Consider the following 20,403-nt stretch of genomic DNA (forward strand, 5'->3'; position numbering starts at 1 on the left):
CAAAACAGGCTTGTACCCAAAATTGATTTTATTGATAATAAATATGAATATTTAATGGATAGAACACTAACTCTCCAGAGTGAAGTTGTGGCTACTCAGACACTATATAAGGAAAAAAAGATTATCGTTAATTGATAAGATAAGGTTCATGGAATCACGTGTTTCAGAAGAACATAAAAACTTCCGTGATTCCATGAGAAATCTAAAATCCCTTACAAGAGAGGAGGTTCACTCTCTAGAACAGACCCTCAATAAACATGACAAGGGACCTAATAAACAAAAGGACAAGACCATACAGGTTGTAACATCTCCAAATGGCTCTCATACAATGGCTTATCCTGTTATCACCCATGAGAAGGCAACAGATGACACACACTCCGAGCCATATATGACATATACATTACAACCAATTTCAACAAGGGTCTTTAAAAATATAAAGAAAACAGTAGTTACATATGAGATACATTCCACATACGTAAAACAGATGTTAAATTCGTGGTCTACCTCATATAAAATCATTCCGGATGACTGGCATCAGTTAATTTCAGCTGTTCTAAAATATAGCCAATAGTTACAGTAAAAAAGCTGGTTGAGAAAAGAGACAAATGGCCAAAATGAGGATGAAGATGCCTAGCTCTCAAGACACTGAGTGAGATCAACTCCAACCAGCAGGTCCAATATCTATCAAATGTACCTTTAAATCCACAGAAGCTTGCACAATGCCTAGGCACCAGTGTATCACAAGAGGCTCTGCGTTTTGTGAATGAATGAAGGATTTGTGGGTTTCAAGTCCACAGAGCAATGTGCCTATCTATTATCATTTGAGCTCCAGTTCCTTGCAGGCAATTTAGAACAGTGGTCCTCTCAGTGTGATCAGCATTAGCATCATCTGGGAACATCTGGCAAATGAGCAATAAAATCCTTCATTTGCTGAAGCAGAAACCACAGGTGGCCCAGAGACTTAAGTCTAAGGAACCATTCCAGTATGAAGAGACGACTAGGGGTAAAGCACTAGCTGAACAAGTGTGAAGAGTTCAGATTCTCCAGTACTCAGATGAGGTGGTATAGATCTGTGATCTTGTGCTGCTGCTGTGAGATGAAATGTGGAAATGGGAGAATTCCCAGAAGCTCAAGAGCCAACAAGCCATGTGTACACAATGGCTAACATCAAGACACTTTGCCTCAAACAAGGTGGAAGATGAGTAGTGACACCTGATATGTCCTCTCATGTCCACACATGTCCCATGACAAATGCACATGTACACACACACACACACACACACACACACACACACACACACACACACCACTCTTAAAACTGAAATATAAAGATTAAAAAAAATCAAAAAGAAACCTTCCAGATTATTCTGACATTGTGTATCTACTAAACAGGAAAGTGACCAGCAAGTATTCTTTTAATATAAAATATTAATGCTATTCATTTAAATTTTTTGTATATAATTCAGATTACTGAAGGAAAATTTAAAAAACAAAAAGAATAACAGGTCCCCAGACCTTAGCATGAGTGATGCCATTGTGAAAGTGCCATTCAGGCCTTGGAACCTAGGACATGATCAGCAACAAGTACCAAAGGAGAGCAAAGACCTAGTCCATCAAAGTCCAGAATTCTGGCAAGTCCCTGAATGGACTAATCTTGCTTTTTGGCTTTTGAAGTTCTGCTTCTGACGAACTGTTCTTGCTAAGTGGGGTATGTCAATCTAGGATGTGTTTCGTTGTTGTTGATGTTGTTGTTTTGTTTGTTTTGTGTCTAAAAGCCCACCATGAGAAAGGCTTGGGACTGCACTTGGGTCCTGAATACCCAATGTTATCACTGGCCAGCTAATAAAGACTTCTACTGGCTTGAACCTGTGTTTGAGTTGCCTTCTCTGGTGGATACCTCTGGGCTGGACGATATTCAAGAGTCATAAAGGAGCCCTTAAACCAAGCTCAGGTTGAAGGGATAGAGAAAGAAATTCATTCTTCACCTTTCTCTTGTATCAATGTCCAAGGCTAGAGAAAGAGGTGTCCCATATGGGCCACTCATCCTGGGCTTGTGTGTGTGTGTGTGTGTGTGTGTGTGTGTGTGTGTGTGTGTGTGTGTGTACATGATCATGTGAATGCATATAAATGTATGTATATATCTGTGTGCAGGTGTATGCTGTATGTATATGTATGTATGTGTGTTGCATGTTCATTTGCACTGGTACAAACATGGAATATATAAGAATATAAACATGACTATGTGTACATGTATGTTTGTGTATGCATATGTTCTCTTGTACCCACCCCCTCTTCCTCCTTCGAGTCATGGCACCAATGAAATGAATGATAAGTGGCACTGGTTACAGCACTGGTTACCACATGGAGAGGTCATGGTCATGACAGAACCCAATATTAGTTTTAGAGCTTTATTGGGGGGAGGGAGACAAGAGAACCAGGCCTGGGAGGAAAGCCTGTGCAGAGAGAGGGAAAATGAGACAGCAGAACAGAACACAGAGAGAAAAAGAGAGGGTGGAGTCTGAGTCATGGCTCTTTAGAGTGCAGGTGGGCTTACAGAGCCATGCCAAGCATGCTCAGATGTGCGACCATGTTGTGCATATATGATCACCAGCACACACTGATGATGTAAGACACAAGACCCTTGCTTAACTCATGAACTGTGTATGTGCAGTCCTGCAGCTGGAGTGAGGGCAGAATTCTAACAATGAGGGCCAACAGACCCTCTTTGAGGCAGGGGCAGTATGCATCCTGGCTCTCCTGCTTTAGGAGAGGAGAGAGAAGGTCCTAAGTGTTGCCAATGGTCCAGTACAGGAACCACAGGGAGCTAAAGTCCAAGTTCTGACTGAAGGAAGCAGTGGTGGGCTCTGTGCCGAGCTACAGGCTTTTGCTCTCACTTTGGCAACAGATGTGGCAGCTGGCACCTTTGAGTGCTAACTGTGTACCAGGCAAGTACCTGTCTGAGCATGCCACAGGTATCTACTGTATTGCCAAAGCAGTCATTCAACTGTGGCCATTGACTACCATCCTTCCACCCTACTTTGGATAGAGACATAGTAAGATCGAAGCATTTCCCCAAGGTCATGAAAAACAACATCCCTGGGCACTGGTTTTTCCCTTCTCAGTCCAGAGCACCCCTTCAGTCATCCCCAGTCTGAGCTTCCCAAGTATCACAAGCAGCAGTGAACAAAGAAAAGATAGAATGTAAGGAGGCAGAGGCTTGTCACTATCACTCAGGCAGCAGATGACAGCAGCTTAAATCAGGGCTGTTGTGGTGGCAGAGGAAAAAAGAGTCAGATAAGGAATCATCATAAATAAGGTGAATTGGTGAGTGTCCAGGGATTAATGATAGAAAGGCAGAACCATCAAGGTCCAGCATCCAGTCTGAGCAATGAGGGAGACCACGGCATCAGCAGCAGTGAGCAGATGCATCAATGCCAAGTCCAATAATGCTGCCAGAGCTGAGGTGAGAGGCCAGACTGGAAGGAGGGTCTGGAAGCCATCCTTGTGGTGACATCTTGGAAGGAGAAATCGCTATCAAAGGCCCAGGAGAGTGGCTAAAAAGGGAAGTGGGAGAGGAGATCTCGTGAGAACTCGGGAGAATGGACACAGAAAGGTTCTGCAAACCACACAAGGAATGCTTCCAAAGAGACAAGCACTGTGGGCAGAGAGAAGACCAGAAGGAGATGACACTGACAGCTGACCTTGAAGAAGCAGCTCCATGATGTGATGTGAGCAAGTCGGTAATTTCATTTAAAAAAACAACCAGTCAAACAGATCAATATGTACCAAAGACAAAGAAAGAGGGGAGGAGAGAGGAGCAAGACAGGGAACTAGAGATCGAGAGAAAGGGAGAGGAGGAAAAAGGAAGAAAGGAGGGAGAGAAGCTGAACACAGAGAAGCAGTGATGATTTGCTGCATTCTTAATGGTGTAAAGGGACAGGGTTCAGACAGAGAACTGGGTCCCTAGCAGATAAGGAGCAAGAGAGATGGAGAGGGACATGGAATATAGTAGAAAAGAGGAAAGGACCAAAATGGAAGATTAGATGGTGTGGCAAGACTTGGGAAGAACACAACAGCATTTTCCACAGTGGCCTCCAGCCACAAGGACATGAGTGAATGACCAAATCATGGTGTATCTCCTCAGGGAAAACGACTCAGGAGTTATGAAGAAAGCAGTACCCATCCACATCATGTCATGGATGAGCCATAGAAGCATTGTACTCAATGGGAAAAACTGCTTATAAGCATTACCTATCATATAACTGAATTTATATGCAATGTCTAAAGCAGGCAAATCTATGAGGCAGAAAGTTGCCTAGAGCTGGAGTTTGGGGAAGTAGTAGGATCAGGTGATGAATGCCTATTTTAAGGTGATGAAATGTCCTAAAATTTATCGTAATGATAGTTACCCAACCCTGAATATACTAAAAATCCATTGAATTACATATTTCAATAGTATATGGATGATATCTCAATGAGCTCTTACTTTAAAATTTTTGAAGGCATCCACAATTTCTCACTATAATCATACTTCCTATCCAACTGGCCAGCAAGTATCATCAGCTCTACCCTCAACTACATGCCCAGTCAAAGCCTCTTGTCACTTCTACAGGCAGTGGGCCAGCTGTGCTTATATGCTGCCTAGATGGCCAATAGCCTCCTAGCCATCTTCTTAGTGTGCCTTCTGGTGCTCAATCTTCCCCCAGTTCCAGACTGATCTTTCCAAGAAGGGCATCACATGGGCCACTGCAGTTGGCCATCAAAGGCTCCCATCATCTTTGGGACAAGATCCCTGTGAGCTGGTGCCTGACACTGGAGAACTATGAAATGCCAACAGCATCGTGCTGGTAGAACTGGAGTCTAGGTAGTCCAAAATCAAGGTGCCAGCAGATTCGGTATCTAGTCAGGCCCTCTTCCTCTCTGCTGTCCTTACATGGCAGATGTTCTCTGCTGTCCTTACATGGCAGAAAGGAAGGCAGGGACCTCTTTTATTAGGACAGCAACTCCATTCATGAGTGTGTCACTCATTGACCCAATTACACCCTATTTCCTTGTGTTGACCACATACATATACACATATGCACAAACATACATGTATACACACATATGCACAAACATACATGTATACACACATACAGACACCACAGTACACACATGCATACACATGGTTTAACCATCTCCACCCCTAAACTGTGACCTCTGTGTGCACAAGGACTTGAGCAGCTGTATTCAGAGAACCCAGAAAACACCTGATTGTAGCATTTGATAAATAACTGTTGGGTGAATGAATGATCTTTTCATCATCTTGTATTTTAAAAATGAAGAAACCTGCCAGGGCTTTAAGGAAGTTTAGGATGGTCACATAACCAGTAAATCAGAAAGGCCAGCTTGAAATCCCCTGTGAGCCACATAATTTTGGTTTTGCCATCCCTGCCCCCTTAGTCCTAACTGATGCCATCTCTGGTTCTGAGAAGACCAGAGAAGAAGTCAGAACCACCAGTACCTTCTAATATACAGAGTAAATGAAAAACTGAGGAGCCACTGGTGTGCAGAGAAAAGCTCACAGGTGGGCACAGAGTAACGGAGCTGTATCTGTTTCTCCCATAGGCCTTGTGACCTTGAATTTGTCCTTCAGCCTCCAGACTTCACACATATAGAGGAAAGATCTCAATGCCTTCTAGCCTAAAACATAGAAGCAGCCCATCTTTAAGCACAGCACCATAGTCCACTTAAACACAATTGGATCACATGTGAGGACTCACAGTAGATGTGGGAACTTGTTCCCAGGTGGAGGTACCAACTTCACAGGCACTGACCCTCTAGCAATCAATGTTTCCAAGGTAATAGTAGAGGGACCACATGCTACACTTGCTTCAGCAATGATGAGTTCTTAAAAATAGTCTAAAATCACCGATTAGTCAGAACAATGTGGTGCTTTGAGGCATTATGGAAATCCTTTGCAAAATGCTAATAATATTTTGGCAGTGGCAGTTGTGAATTTGTATCACAGCTATTCTTTAATAATAATAATAATAATAATAATAATAAAAAAGAAATGGCTCCTTTGAGGAAAAATCATATTCTTGATGTTAGAAGGCTTTAATAAAATAGTCTTGGTTTAAACAGTTAAATTTCATTTTACTCATATATTTCCTGTGTGTTACCAAAGCAGGGGGTTTGACATGATGGAGAGAGTTGTGTGTGTTCCTTCCCCAAACCCAGGCAGGCTCAAGAACCAAAGAGAGTTAATTTTATCAGTTCAAATCAGAAGGCCCACATGGGGACCAGGCAATGGGAGATTACCAAGAATTTAGACAAAATCTGATTTAATTCATCAAATTCAGAACTTCTTGTTAGATTCTCCTGCAGTATTTCATGTCTTTGATAATCTTTCTGAAAGTATTGCCAGTTTCAAGAGTAATATCTATCACACTTGATAATAACATTTTCCTCATGATACAAATTTTAACAATAATATAGAACTCATTTTATATTGTTCAGATGTGTACATAACTTTTCTGAAAGCCATGACTTCTCAGCAACTAGAAAAGTCCTGCTTACAAGCTATTGTTTTAAAAACCAAATAAAAACCAAAAGAGACAAGTGTTTGTTATTGAATCAACTCTAATTCTAACCCACCATATTCATAATCTCTAGATTACCCATGAATCAAAAAAAAAAAAAATCTCATGAACCGTAACTGGCTGACTGCACAAGACCTGCACAAAACGAAGCGAGCCAGAATTCTAGCGCAGATGGGTGAGGTCACACCCCTAACTGATGGAGCTGGGGAGGTCACGCCCCTAACTGATGGAGCTGGTGAGGTCATGCCCCTAACTGATGGAGCTGCTGGCAGTTGATAACTGCTGCAGAGAGAGAACCATTCTGTGTATTGAGAGTCTGGCCACTGGTGGGTCCCTTCTCCTAGGGATGGTCCTGCACACACGCACACATGGGCCACACTAACTGGAGTAGAGAGAGATTCCACAGACCCACGAATCTGCCATGAATTCCGGAATGACGGCACCTCGGCTTTTGAGTAACCTTTTGTACATAGTCAGTGGTTGTTGTCTGAGGTTTATGGAGCTGCTTTCCCCTAAATGATTCATTCACAGCCTTTGCATAACTTAGTCCCCAGATATACCTGGCAAACCAAGAAGTCTGAGAATTGCTTGGATGATTCTTCCTTCAGACAACTCCTAGATCAGATAAGAGGTTTGGTATGCAGAAATTGATGTGCTTAAAAGTACCTTTTGTGTAACAGTAAAGAGGCTTCTGCAAGCTGCTAGGCATTCAGTTCATCAGAAGCTGATCCCCTGCTGCTAGCAAAAGCTGTAATACATCCTGCAGGTCACTCTTTCTTCTACCAACACTGACTCAAGTAACTCAGAACACTGACAAACTGGCTTAATGAACTGGTTTTTCTTAGGATCATGAAAGGATATAAAGTTGAGAGGGGGCATGTGGAGGGAGATCCCAGAGAAGATGGAGGGGGCAAATGGGAGATGGATACAATCCCATTTTATTATATGTATATATGAAATTTTCAAAGAATTAAAAAAAAAGCTTTTAAATAGTGTCTGTAACTCTATAGCTGCTTTAAAATCCCACTAAACAAAGCAAGCTTCTGTGGGATGAGAGTTTCTCACAGGTGGACAACTTCAAACAGGCAACCCATCTCCAAAAAGAGACTCAAAGCACTGTGCTCACACCATCGAGAGCATTCATTTCATTTGGAGCCCCGTTTAATCTGTGAACAACGTGCAGTGACGCCTAGGTGTAAACATGATATTCCATGGAAAATTGGGGAGTGGGGCAGGGATGGCAAGACATAATATTCAGAAAATACTACAACTGCCTTATTAACAAGCAGTGCAGTAAAACAACTTATAGCTGTTGATAAGTATGGTACTATGAAATAGCTGTTTTCTTAATAGAAGAAATAAAATATGATCAGAAACAAGAAAACAGTATCTTAAATAAGGCATAAAATGTAATAACTATAAAAGCAAAGTCTATCTAACTACAGTCCAAGAATAATGGATTCAAACAACCATGCAGTCAGGACCCGAATAAGTTCTTCCCCTTGAGCTTTTAACTTCAGGCATCTTTGTTACAGTAAGAAAAAAACTGACTGTTACAGGTGGTAAAATAGAGGGTACTTGAAAGTAAAAACAATGCAGAAATAGAAGGCAAGGGGCACCTGGGATAACTTGTAGAGGACTGGCTGGAAGACAGGAAGATGAGCTATGCAGAGCTGGGGCCACTGAGATCAGTTTGGGGATGCCTGAGCTTACGAGGGCCTGGAACATCCAAATAGAGATACCAAGGTGGCATTTAGATGAGTGGGTTGGAGAAGAATCTAACCCAGACATACAGACATAGGAGGCATAATGGTTCCATGTGCACTGCCATGAAAGGACACATGTGATCAACCTGTAAGTAGCCAGAAAATAGAAGCTACAGTATACAATGATCTTTTAGAAATGTGTATGTAGAAAAATAGTATCATCTGACCTATATCTCACACACACACACACACACACACACACACACACACACACACACAAAATGACTTGACAGATGTGGCAAATTACTATCTGATTCCTAGGATTTGATAAGTAAGAACTGTCCTTTCCAGTTGATAAACTTATACACTGTTTGTCTGTGTTTCATACAGGGAGTAACAAATCTCTATTGTAGTGGGTAGCCATTCCAGCTTTGATCTGGAAGTTCCAACCCCCACTGAGGCTTCGGTAACTTTCACGCCTACAAGGCAGGGCCAAGAGAGGGCCCTGAAGACCCGAGATTGGGATGTGCCACCCTCTCTTGGTTCCTGGACCCTGGACGCTAGAGGTAGACCAAGCAGAGTTCTCCAGAGAACACCGCCGGACTGTGCTACGTCTTCCCCAGACCCTGCAACCTACCTATCCCTTCATTTGTAAGTCACGCCACTAATACACCTCTCTTTTAACTACGTGGAGTGGCCTTAATAATTTCACCAATACTCTATGACTCTCACTCCCCCACTCCAGTTTCAACTCCTGTCTCACCCCAAGTTCCCACACAATAGCAGAGACTGGCAACAGGACGAGATGCAAAAGGAGAAAAGTGATTTGAGTTGTTCGCATGGCAAAAGAAAAATGTAATATTCTTTCACTTTTTCACAACAGTATCAAGATGCTCAAATGCTTAGAGAATTTCAAATCTCATGTTCCATTTGAGAATACCCCATATTAATAAGACTTGCCCTGTAATGGAGAACAGCCTGCTGGGAACTCAGGCTGAGGTTCACACATGAACCAAAGAAAATGGTCATAAATGGGAGGCTCGGGTGCCTATGCACAACAACTTCTGTGGTTCATCCTAGATTTTTTCTTAAGTGACTTGATGTAATCACCTAGAGCAATACCACCCCATTTCAAGACATACTTGTGCAATTGTTTTCTGAAACATACAGTTTGCTGCTTGACTAAGAATATCATTTTCCTGATCAAAACACCCTAACATCTCAAAACAAGCCCAGGGTGTGTTTAGCCTACATCCATTTCCTTCTCCCAGTCCTTAAGTGTATGCAGACTGAAAAGTTCAAATGAGACCCTTTTGTCCAGCAGCTGAACAGAGTATTGCTTGCCCACCCATAATTGATGTGCATACTTTCTCCAGAGAGACACCTGCTGGCTACTGGCTGTGTAAACCTTACCAGGAAGGCAGTGGCAAGTGAAATTGCTTCCATCCTGCTTCTCATTTGCATCGATACAGCTTGCTTCATTCTGGCAGGGTTTCCTCTGGCAAGCATCAAATTCTTCACAGAATGTGCCAATGTACTGGTCCTCACAGGTGCAGGAAAAAGTTGCCTAAGACACAAAAATAGGGGATGTAATACATGAATACAATACTCTAAAACACATGCTTTGGGCAAAACTGAAGGTTCAAAAGTCCTGTGCTTTTATAAAGGCATTAGTGCTGAGTGATTTAATCCCCCAACTTTATGTCATAATCTGGTTAAGTCCTGGTATGTGAAAAATAGTACGTGGCTCTTTGCAGTTTAATTTTGGACATTTATTTTTATAGCTTATTCATATTTATCCCAACTACTTTCAATCTACCCAAAATAGAAATAGAAAGAACAACTTGTTTTAAACTAAAAGTAAAGTTTCGCTGACCCATGGGAATGGCAGCTTTGCCATAGTACACCATGCCATCCAAATTGGGTACCATGCCAACCAGCTCAAAGCCTCAGCATAGATAGTGCTCACAACCCAAATGGCCTACTTGGCCCATCTTTCCAGTACACCAAGCAGACTCACTGAATGACTTTATAAATTGATCTCAAAGAGACCCTGGGAGCCAGGGAAAAGATAAAGGATCTGATTCAAGCAGCATTTCATTTCATTTATTACAAACACATGACCTTAATACAATGCTATAACTCAAACATTGGACTCAAAAAAAAATGACTTTGAATTAAAGGTTTATTCTAAAGTAGCTGAAAAGCCCAAATCAAACTGGACCTTCCTAAGTCCCTATTGCTGAAAACACCATGCACTTCAGACACAGGACCAGAGGACCAGAACTGGATCTGACTTGACCCCCTTCTTCCTAAGGACTAGCTTTCATGGTGCCAGAAATGCCATGCAAGCATGCACAGAAGGGAAGCCCCCAACAGTCCTACTCGCAGTTATGATGACTACGAACCACAACCACCCGCATGGCACAATAACCCTAAGGGTACAACAGAGGCACGCATACCTCGACAGTGACCTGTTGCTGGAGGGCTTCTCTCCAGGTTCCCCAAGCCCCCGCAGTCCCACAATCCACTTATAAAATAATCACTCAGACGCTTATATCACTTATAAACTGTATGGCCGTGGCAGGCTTCTTGCTAACTGTCCTTATAGCTTAAATTAATCCATTTCCATAAGTCTATGCCTTGCCACGTGGCTGGTGGCTTACCGGCATCTTCACATGCTGCTGGTCATGGCGGTGGCTGCAGTGTCTCTCTGCCCCAGCCTTCTGCTTTCCTGTTCTTTTTTTCTCCTCTCTGTTAATCCCGCCTATACATCCTGCCTAGCCACGACCAATCAGGTTTTATTTATTGACCAATCAGAGCAACTTGACATACAGACCATCCCCCAGCACAGCCAAGTGCAGACCATCTCAGACACCTGCACTCAGGCCCATGGTCCTAATCATCCTCTATGCGGACCTGCTGGGTAAAGCCACAAGGAACCCAAGAACAGGCTCCCACAGGACATACAGAACATCCCACAGCAGTGACCAACAGCTCTCTAATTGAATGTAAGACCTGTTCATCAAGAGGGACTCGTGCTTGGTACTAGAAACTGAGCCTGCTACCTAATGAAGTCACAGACCTTGAAGGAGAACCTACAACTACCGCTCTATTAAACCAGCATAATCCCAACTGTATTCTAAATATGTATCATTATATCCTCAGGTAAGTATACTTCTCATCCCACATCAAGGACACTTCTCTTTGCAGCAGAGACCATTACAGAAAACCGCAACCATTAATTAACATGTGGAGTTGCAAAGCCCAGTAACTACAAATACATCTACAATACAACTCTTGCATTTACGGCTCAGGGGTCATTACAGAAGAGAGAATGGAAAGATTGTGAGAGCCAGAGGAACAGGAAATTGGACGTGAGATTGTATCTCCTAGAAATGTCAGAGACATTTCACTGACATGACTGCCTAAAGATGATCTGAACAAAGATGACACCAATTGACATACTAATGTAAAAGGAAGAAAGCTCATCAGGCCTCAGCCCTAGACAAACTACAGGTACCTAAGGAATGCTGGGAGTATGAGCAATCGTCTTCCCAATACCAAATGATCAATCCTGAAAACATACATGAAACTTTATACAGATGAGAAGGTTTTGTTTTTATATTTAGGAGTGTGTGTGTGTGTGTGTGTGTGTGTGTGTGTGTGTGTGTGTAACAACAATTAAAGAAAAAAAGGGAAATGGAAACTGGACCTTCCTACAGGCATGAGGAAAACACAGACCTGGCTCCAACACTTATACAAAACTATGTAGATCACGGTGAAGATGAAAGAGGCCAAAGAGAAGAATATTGGTGAACACTGTAGCAGAAAGCATGTAAGAGGCAAAGTTAATGGAGGTCTACAGTGAAACAGTTATTTTTTTGGACATAGCTGGACTGTTGCACACACAAACTCATAGCAGCTGTGACTGTATGCACAAGACTGACACAAATCAAGTCAGCCAAAATCTCCGCATGGATGGAGGAGAAGCCCATGAAGTCCCACCCCTAGCTGAGGCAACTGATGGCTGCTGGGGGAGTGAGAGTCAGCTTTCTTCAAGGGTAAAACCGCTGAGAGGCTCCAAGCGATGCCCCTACACTGTGTGCACACAGGCAGCACCAAGTGGACTGTATGGCTTCAAAAGTAGAGAGAGCTGGGAGAGAAAAGCAGTGGGGGGCTGGAGGAGAGAAATGCTTTGGTGAAAAATGTATTATATGTGTGTATGAAATTATCAAATAATAAAAATTGAAAAATTAAAAATTTGTCTTTATAATATGGAGATTTGCTACCACTACAGCCCTCAAGAAAGGTAGTGCCCTAAGAATAGTCAAAAAAGTTCACCAAGAGTAATGAGTTTGAAATGTATGTGACTACTATCTTCCAGAGTGGCAATGTGGAAGATTATATAGCCCTCAAAATTTACCCATAGCTTAATACAGCTATATTTGCCTTCTTATTGTGTCATGTCCTGCCTTTATTATATCCAAAGAATAAAGCTACTTAGCTAACATAATTTTTTTTAAAAAAAGATCTAAACAAAAGCACATTTCTTGGCTCTCTCCCCAAGTCCTGTACATGGATAGGTATTCCTGGGGAGGTGGAAAGAGATGAGGGTGGATAGAGTGTTAGTGTCCTGCAGGTACACATGTGTGCAAGTGTATGCACGTGTATGTGGAAGCCATACCTTTGGTGTAGTTTGTCAGGCACTGTCCATTACTTCTTTTGACAGATCTTTCATGGCCCTGGGACTCACCAAAAAGGCTAGGCTGACTTTCCAGCAAGCCCCAAGGATCTACCTGTCTCCACTTTCCCAGCACTGGATTACAAGCAAGCACCACTATCCTAGAGGTTCTGGGGATCAAATTCAGGTCTTCATACTGACATTCACTATAGTGACTGGGCCATTTCCACAGCCCCATAGCAGGCATTCTATCACCACTGTCCAAAGCCTCACCTACAACCTCTGCCACCCATCCTCTCTTCCTATCCCTTATCCCAGATACCTGCCCTAATAGTTGTTATTGTTGTTTGAGATAAGATCTTGTAAAAGCTGGCCTTAAATTCATAACTCTCCTGCCTTAGCCCACTAAGAGCTGGTATTACTGGCATACCACTGTACTGACTGGTTTTGTGTGTCAATTTGACAAAAGCTAGAGTCATCAGAGAGGAAGAAACCTCATTTGAGGAAATGCTTCTACAAGATCCAGCTGTAAGGCATTGTAATGGGTAGCTGTTCCAGCTTTGACCTTGAGATTGGAGACTAACAGTTATAATTACAATCTTCTTGTATCTTAGCTAGAACATATTAAGTATTAGATTTAGGTTCTTCAAGGTAGGACATCTTTTGGAATGCTGTGCCATTTACCTATGTTCCAGACTCCTCTGGATTTTAGTATGTGTTTCTTTTTCTTTTTTTTTTTTAAAGATTTATTTATTTATTTATTTATTATGTATACAACATTCTGCCTGCATGTATGCCTGCAGGCCAGAAGAGGGCGCCAGATCTCATTACAGATGGTTGTGAGCCACCATGTGGTTGCTGGGAATTGAACTCAGAACCTCTGGAGGAGCATCCAGTGCTCTTAATCTCTGAGCCATCTCTCCAGCCCTAGTATGTGTTTCTTATTTGGTGTTGTTTTTGTTGGTATAGTTTCATCCTGTCTAGGTCATTATCCCTTATTCCTCTGGGACAATATTTGATAACCATCCCTATTGTAAATAGTTTTGTATTAGGTTAGAATTTTCTTATTTAGACAAAAGTGGGGAGATGTAGTGGGTAGCTGTTCCAGCTTTGACCTTGAAATACTGCCTCTAGTGTGACAGCAGGTAACTGCCACACCTGCCTATGACCTGCCCCTGAAGTGTGGCTGAGAAGGAGCCCCTTAAGACTCAAGATGCTTATATGCTTAGTTCTTCTGGATACCTCATGGTCCTGGAAGCTGGATGGTAGACCAAGCCAGATTTCTCCGCTGAATGGTACCTCATCTCTCCTAGATCCTGTAACCAACCCCTACTAGCTGTAAGTTACCCCAGAAATAAACCTCTCCTGATTACCAGATCATTAATTACATTTATATAGAATGTTCTCATTTAGTGATCAATGAGGGAGGGCCCAACCCATGGTCCTGGGCTCTATAAGAAGGTGGCTAAGCAAGCTGTGGGAAGCAAACCAGTAAGCAGCTCTTCTCCATGGCCTCTGCATCAGCTCCTGCCTCAGGGATCCTGCCATCTTTGGGTTCCTGTCCTGCTTCCTTCAGTGATGAACAGCAATGCTGAAGTATAAGCCAAATAAACCCTTTCCTCCCCAACTTGCTTTTTGGTCATGGTGTTTCATTGCAGCAATAGAAATACTAAGACAGCCACTAATCTTAGATACTTTCAGGACCTCCATCCAGTACCCTATCAGCACAACCCATACCTTCCTTCCCCCTGAAAGAAGACAGAGTTGTCCACACTTATGGTGATATTTTATTTGTGCTGAAATGTGATTTTATTTGTATTTTAATAAATAAAAGTGCCCGGGGGTCAGAACTAACAACAAGCCATAGCAGAAGTCTGGCAGTGGTAGCACACGCCCTTAATCCTGATCACATGACAGGCAGATCTCTGTGTGTTCAAGGACACCACCAACATGGAGACACATGCCTTTAATCTCAATACCAACCACAGAAGACCTGGAGGTCTGTATACACAAGCAGTGACAAGGAGGTCATGTGGTTGGGTTTACAACCAATGAGAAGGCAGAACAGAAAGTCAATAAAAAGACAGATACACAGGAAGTAGGTCTCTTTCTGAGGGGAAGAATGGCAGTGGCAGTGAGGGTTAAGAAAAAGGTTTTAGTCTCAGCTCTTAGCTACTGCTCTGACCTCGTGGGCTTTTAACTCTGCATTTGCCTCTGTGTTTCTTATTTAATAAGACCGTTACATCTACACATACTTCTCTTTAATATACTTTGTCTCTCAATCCAGTTTAACCATTGTGGTACTTTTCTTGATAATACTCCTATACATTTAGATTTCCTAATAGGTGACAAGAGAGCTTCCTCATTCCATTCTTCTGAAACCCACTGTTCTTGCTACTGATCATTCCTGAAATAAAATGCTAATAAAATTTTGTTACAAGTTGTCACACTGACTTTTCACCATGGGCCAGTTTTCAGTTAAGTCTCAAGGCTTTCTGAACAACATAAAACAGAACAAAAAAATTATATAGACTGCAAATAACGTCACCCTTCTCTGGAACTCAGTCACACCAGCAGCTGTTTTATTTTGATCTCAAAGATGTTTGAAGAATTTACCCCATAGTGGGCTGCTATAATGACTGTTGAATTGTATCATGCCATTTTACGTTCTGTATAAATTATTATTGCTTTCATTTGTCTCTTGTTGTTATATTAATTGAATGTCTAGATTTCCTAGCATTGACTCATCTTTATGTTCCTGGAATACCCACTGAAGTCATTCTGCAAAATGGCTTTTATTTGGCTTTGGTTCCACTCATAGTTATACTTCCATTTCTGCCCTTCTGCCCACAGCAGACTCGCTTTCTAAGAAAACCTATCCCTTTCCCATGAGATCATGTTTTACGCCATCAAAGGGCCCTTCACAAGTGGCTGAATCGAGGAGCAGTAGTCTTCAGCTTGCCAACAAAGCAAGAGGCCATGCCAAAAAAAAAAAATACAACCTCGAATATGATCAAACTGCGAGGGCTTATGTCGCTTCTCTCTGCTACAGGAACAGGATGAGTTCCTGTTGTGATCTTCGCAACCAACTCTCCTTTTTAGTTCAAGGACGTGGTCTTCTGTAGACACAGAACAGCTGGAGTCAAGGCAGCAGGCTTTCTTCAGTGGAAGCTGTGTTCCCTGCCCTGGGTACCTAGCACCTCTCAGAGCTCCTCCTGCTGAACAGACCTCCCCTCTGCACGCTAGCAAAAGTTTCTGGGCTCATCTGGTTTTCCGTGATGCTGGCTTTGCTCTTGGTTGTGTTTGCAGAGATAATGTGGCTGGCTGAAGCTACATGAGGACTGTCAGCAACAGCGATTTTTAAATAGGAAACTGCTTTCTCTAAAACTATATTATGAGAAAAATCTTTTCTTTGCCCAAATGCAAAAGAGAGAACACATTCAATGTTTGCAAGATTTGTGCCTTGAGCCCTTTGTGCAGAGGAAAATTTGTGACCATTTTTGAAATATATAGTAGATACTGTGCACACACCCAACACAGACAGGCCTCCTGTGGTGGTAAATTGCCATACAACATTGGTATAGGCAGCTGTAGTCTAGAATTTGCTTGGTTTGTATCCAGACATTCTATACTACAGATAAATTGCCTTGGTTATCTGAGAGATGCATTTTGCACTTAACTTACCGAGTGAGTACCATGAAAAAACATGTGGATTGTAAACATAAATTATTAAGACCCCCAAATCAAATATTATCAAGGTGGCTTTTATTTTAATTCAAAGCTAAAACAGAGGCACATGCTTTAGTTTGCTTCACTTTAAGCACTGAAAGAAGTGATAAGAAACTGCTAAAGCAATTGCTTTTTGACAAAGCAAAACACTGAATGGATTTCAAATTTGTTTGATGAGAAAGGAAGGAAATGTTTAAATATCCATAAATATGAAATGTTTTTGTTAAATCTTTGCATCTTCTGTAACACACACTGTACAGTTCAAGTGCCTGCATGGACAATGAACTCTCCTGTACTATTAAAAGACTTAGGCCAGGCGGTGGTGGCTCACGCCTTTAATCCCAGCACTCGGGAGGCAGAGCCAGGCGGATCTCTGTAAGTTCGAGGCCAGCCTGGGCTACCAAGTGAGTTCCAGGAAAGGTGCAAAGCTACACAGAGAAACTCTGTCTCGAAAAATAAAAAAAAAAAAAAAAAAAAAAAAAAAAAAAAGACTTAGTTTGGAGGGAGCATGAATGAGCTCAGGGGCCTGCACCCTCGTGCCGGTTCTTGACAGATTCACAAAGAGGGGAGTTGTTGCTTTCAGCTGTGCACTGACCCCATCAGGTTCCAATCCAATGGCCACACACAGCCCTGATTAAACCAAGTGGGTTACAAAACCAAACCAAGCCGAGTGGCAGTGGCACATGCCTTTAATCCCAGCACTCATGAGTCAGAGCCAGGCAGATCTCTGTGAGTTCGAGGCCAGCCTGGTCTACAGAGCAAGATCCAGGACAGGCACCAAACTACACAGAGAAACCCTTCTGAAAAAACCAAACCAAAAGTCACAAATCTGAAAAAGGAACTTGTAGGAAAGGGCGTTGATAGTGATGAGAGGGACCCAATGAGGAGGAGTAATCAGAGTGCAGTATATACACGTGTAAAATTATCAGAGAACAAACTCAACTGATAAAGAAGTTTGTTTTATAGTTTCAAGACTGCTGACTTACAAGAAATTGTGAATATTCATGATAAGAGAAACTATGTTGGTTTATTTTTATAGAAAACTATTGTTTAATCATTGAAAGCTATAAAATATCCTTGAGAAAGTGAATCTGAGTCCAATTAATGCTGCCAGGCTGAGACAAAGAAGATGTCTTTGAAGTTAGTAGCTCATTTAAATTACCAAAAGATGCACCCTTGTCAAAATACTGTTCATGTACAAGTAAATGTAGTTTTGAAGTAATATGAAATGTGTCATTTAGAGATTAATTTTCAAACTCAGGGTAGAATATCAGTTTTCCTCTACAGCTTGAAGTCAAATATTCTATTTGTATATTAATGAATCTTTCTCCATGGCTTACACCGAAGAGTTCCAGATTAAGGGGAATATTCAGTAATACGTGTATTCACTTACCCACCCATTCATTCAACAGCTCACTGAGCACCAACTTCAGTCCAAGAACTGTTCTGGGAGGGCTGGAAAGACCAGGCTTTTAAAGAAGATGTGCCGGAATACAACAACTGGAGCTAGATGGTGACTGAATGAAGATGAGAGGGGTGTCCATGGAAAGATCACCCCAAGTAAGTCAACTGGAAATGAAAAGACTTCCAGAAGAACTTGCCTAGAACATTCAAGAAAGATCCAGAGGCCAATATGGCCAGATTAGAGCAAGTGACAGGGAGTAATTAGACGTGGAAAAATACAATCAGATATGACATCATACAGGGCAGCTTTTTACCCCACAGGACACAGTATCAGTATCTGAAGAGATCCCTGGTGGTTACAATTGGGAACCTGCTATTAGCATCTAATGAATGGAGTTTAGGGATGCTGCTAAGCATTGTACAGTGCATCTTAATGTTCCAGTCTCAAATGTTGATGGTGTCAATGTTGGGGATCAATGAGATAGACAGCCTTACAAGCTCTGGCCTCTGCCATGATATAAAACTTGGGGAAAGATGTGCCAAAAGAGACCCAAAAGGATACTGGCACAATAATGGTGCTTGATAATCTGCTACCTTGTCTCTTTACCATAGTTTACCTGTATGTAACCAACCCTGAAACAAATGGTCCTACAGCCTCCTTAGACTGGAAGCTGGAGAGCCACTTAGGAACATTTTGTTCACTCCTTCCATTTCCATATAATGATGTCAGTCCTACTATCTTAGGCGATTTTCCAAAGATGTGCAGTATCTTTATTCCACGCTATAAAATAACTGATTTTTCCAGATCGTTGAAAAGAGATGTTGCCCAGCACAAATTTGTTAATCACACTCATTCAACAAGGTGCTTTGCACCCACCATGTGTCACAATGTTGTGGGTTCTAGAGAAGTGGTGAAGGACAAAAAGAAACTATGCGTGCTTGCAGAGCTTATATTACAATGTAAGACATGGACACATTCTTTGGAAGGTAAGATCTTAGAATGGCAACAGATACACCCTGACGCATAGTGCTAAGGAATGTAGATCAATATGGGAGGACAGGGAATATGGTGGAGTATAGATCAACTTTGATCCCATTCAATGGCTAATGGAGAAGACAATGTCTTCAAGAAGTATACAGGTGTAGAATTTAGCTGAGCATGGTGGTTCATGCATGATTCTAGTAGATAAAGGCAGGAGGATTACCATGAGTTTGAGGCCAGCCTGGGCTACAGTGTGAGACCCTGTCTGTCTCACAGAAACAAAAAGCCAGGTGGCACACACCTGTAAACGCAGCACCTGGTAGGTGGAGACAAGAGGATCATGAGTTCCAAGTCATCCTTGACTGCATAAAAGAAACTCTGTCTCAAAAAAATTCCTTTCTCAGTACAATCATGGCTTTTCATTACTCTTAAATTAAGTTGGCCATCAGAGCCAGAACCCCAGCCATACTTTCTTGTTCCCTTGACAAAATTGCCCTAAGGTGCTACTTCAATTTACATCATCAATTGAGTATTGGAAGTGCCCATAAGAAGCATCCCTACAATTGCATTTTCTTATGAGGATGTGGTCAAAAACAGCAGACGCCATAACTATGTGAAGCACCATGAGCAAGTCATACCCAGGGAAGCTCACTCATGACCCAGGAAACTCACTCATGTTGTGAGTCCCAGCAACTACACGTTTTCCTTATCAACAGTGCAGACATGAGGCACCCAGATTGCCCTTTTGAGTTAGCTATGGTGACTCATTTGAAACTCATGTTTGACTACTACACAGGGCCCTGCAGCCCACGTGACTTCTTCTTTCTCCCAACTCAGCTCCTGTTAGCTGACTTACGAAGGCCTCTACTCTGACTTAGACTGGGATTTTTTTTCTTTTCAGTATTTATATAACACTGAAAATATTATATAACACAGAGCTTAATATATGAGTGAGTCTGCACTCACCAGCATGACAGTCAAGGCCCCAACCTACTTTGAATGCCTCATCCTTTGTCTTTTTTACAACTTCACAAAAATCTCACTGCCAGAGGACAGACAAGCCAGCCTAAAAATAACCATTCTGAACAACTGTATTTCTCTCTTTAAAAATAACTTGAGACTAAAGAGATGGATCACTAGTAAAGAGTACTGGCTGCCCTTCCAGAGGATCAGGGTTCAATTTCTAACCTCCATATAGTGGCTCACAATGGTCTCTAACTCTAGCTCCAAGGAATCCAATGCCCTCTTCTGGAATCCTTAGGCATCAGGCATACACATAATGCACAGACATACATGAAGGCAAAACCCTCAAAC

The 20,403-nt window shown here is 42.1% G+C and overlaps 2 protein-coding genes across 2 annotated transcripts in view; both read right to left on the bottom strand.

Moving 5' to 3' along the window:
• The window catches only part of Dner (delta/notch like EGF repeat containing), a 152,278-nt gene that overhangs the window by 88,823 nt on the left and 43,052 nt on the right, over window positions 1-20,403 (bottom strand). The window contains exon 4 of the mRNA XM_037210473.1: window positions 9,704-9,857. Coding sequence (XP_037066368.1) covers window positions 9,704-9,857 — 154 coding nt within the window. The remainder of the gene's footprint in view (window positions 1-9,703; window positions 9,858-20,403) is intronic.
• LOC114682931 (delta and Notch-like epidermal growth factor-related receptor) overlaps window positions 9,706-20,403 on the bottom strand; it is a 202,050-nt gene continuing 191,352 nt past the window's right edge. The window contains exon 6 of the mRNA XM_028857052.2: window positions 9,706-9,857. The gene's annotated coding sequence lies outside the window, so the exon portion shown is untranslated. The remainder of the gene's footprint in view (window positions 9,858-20,403) is intronic.

This window comes from Peromyscus leucopus, chromosome 13, assembly GCF_004664715.2.
Source record: "Peromyscus leucopus breed LL Stock chromosome 13, UCI_PerLeu_2.1, whole genome shotgun sequence".
In the NCBI taxonomy this organism is placed as follows: Eukaryota; Metazoa; Chordata; class Mammalia; order Rodentia; family Cricetidae; genus Peromyscus; species Peromyscus leucopus.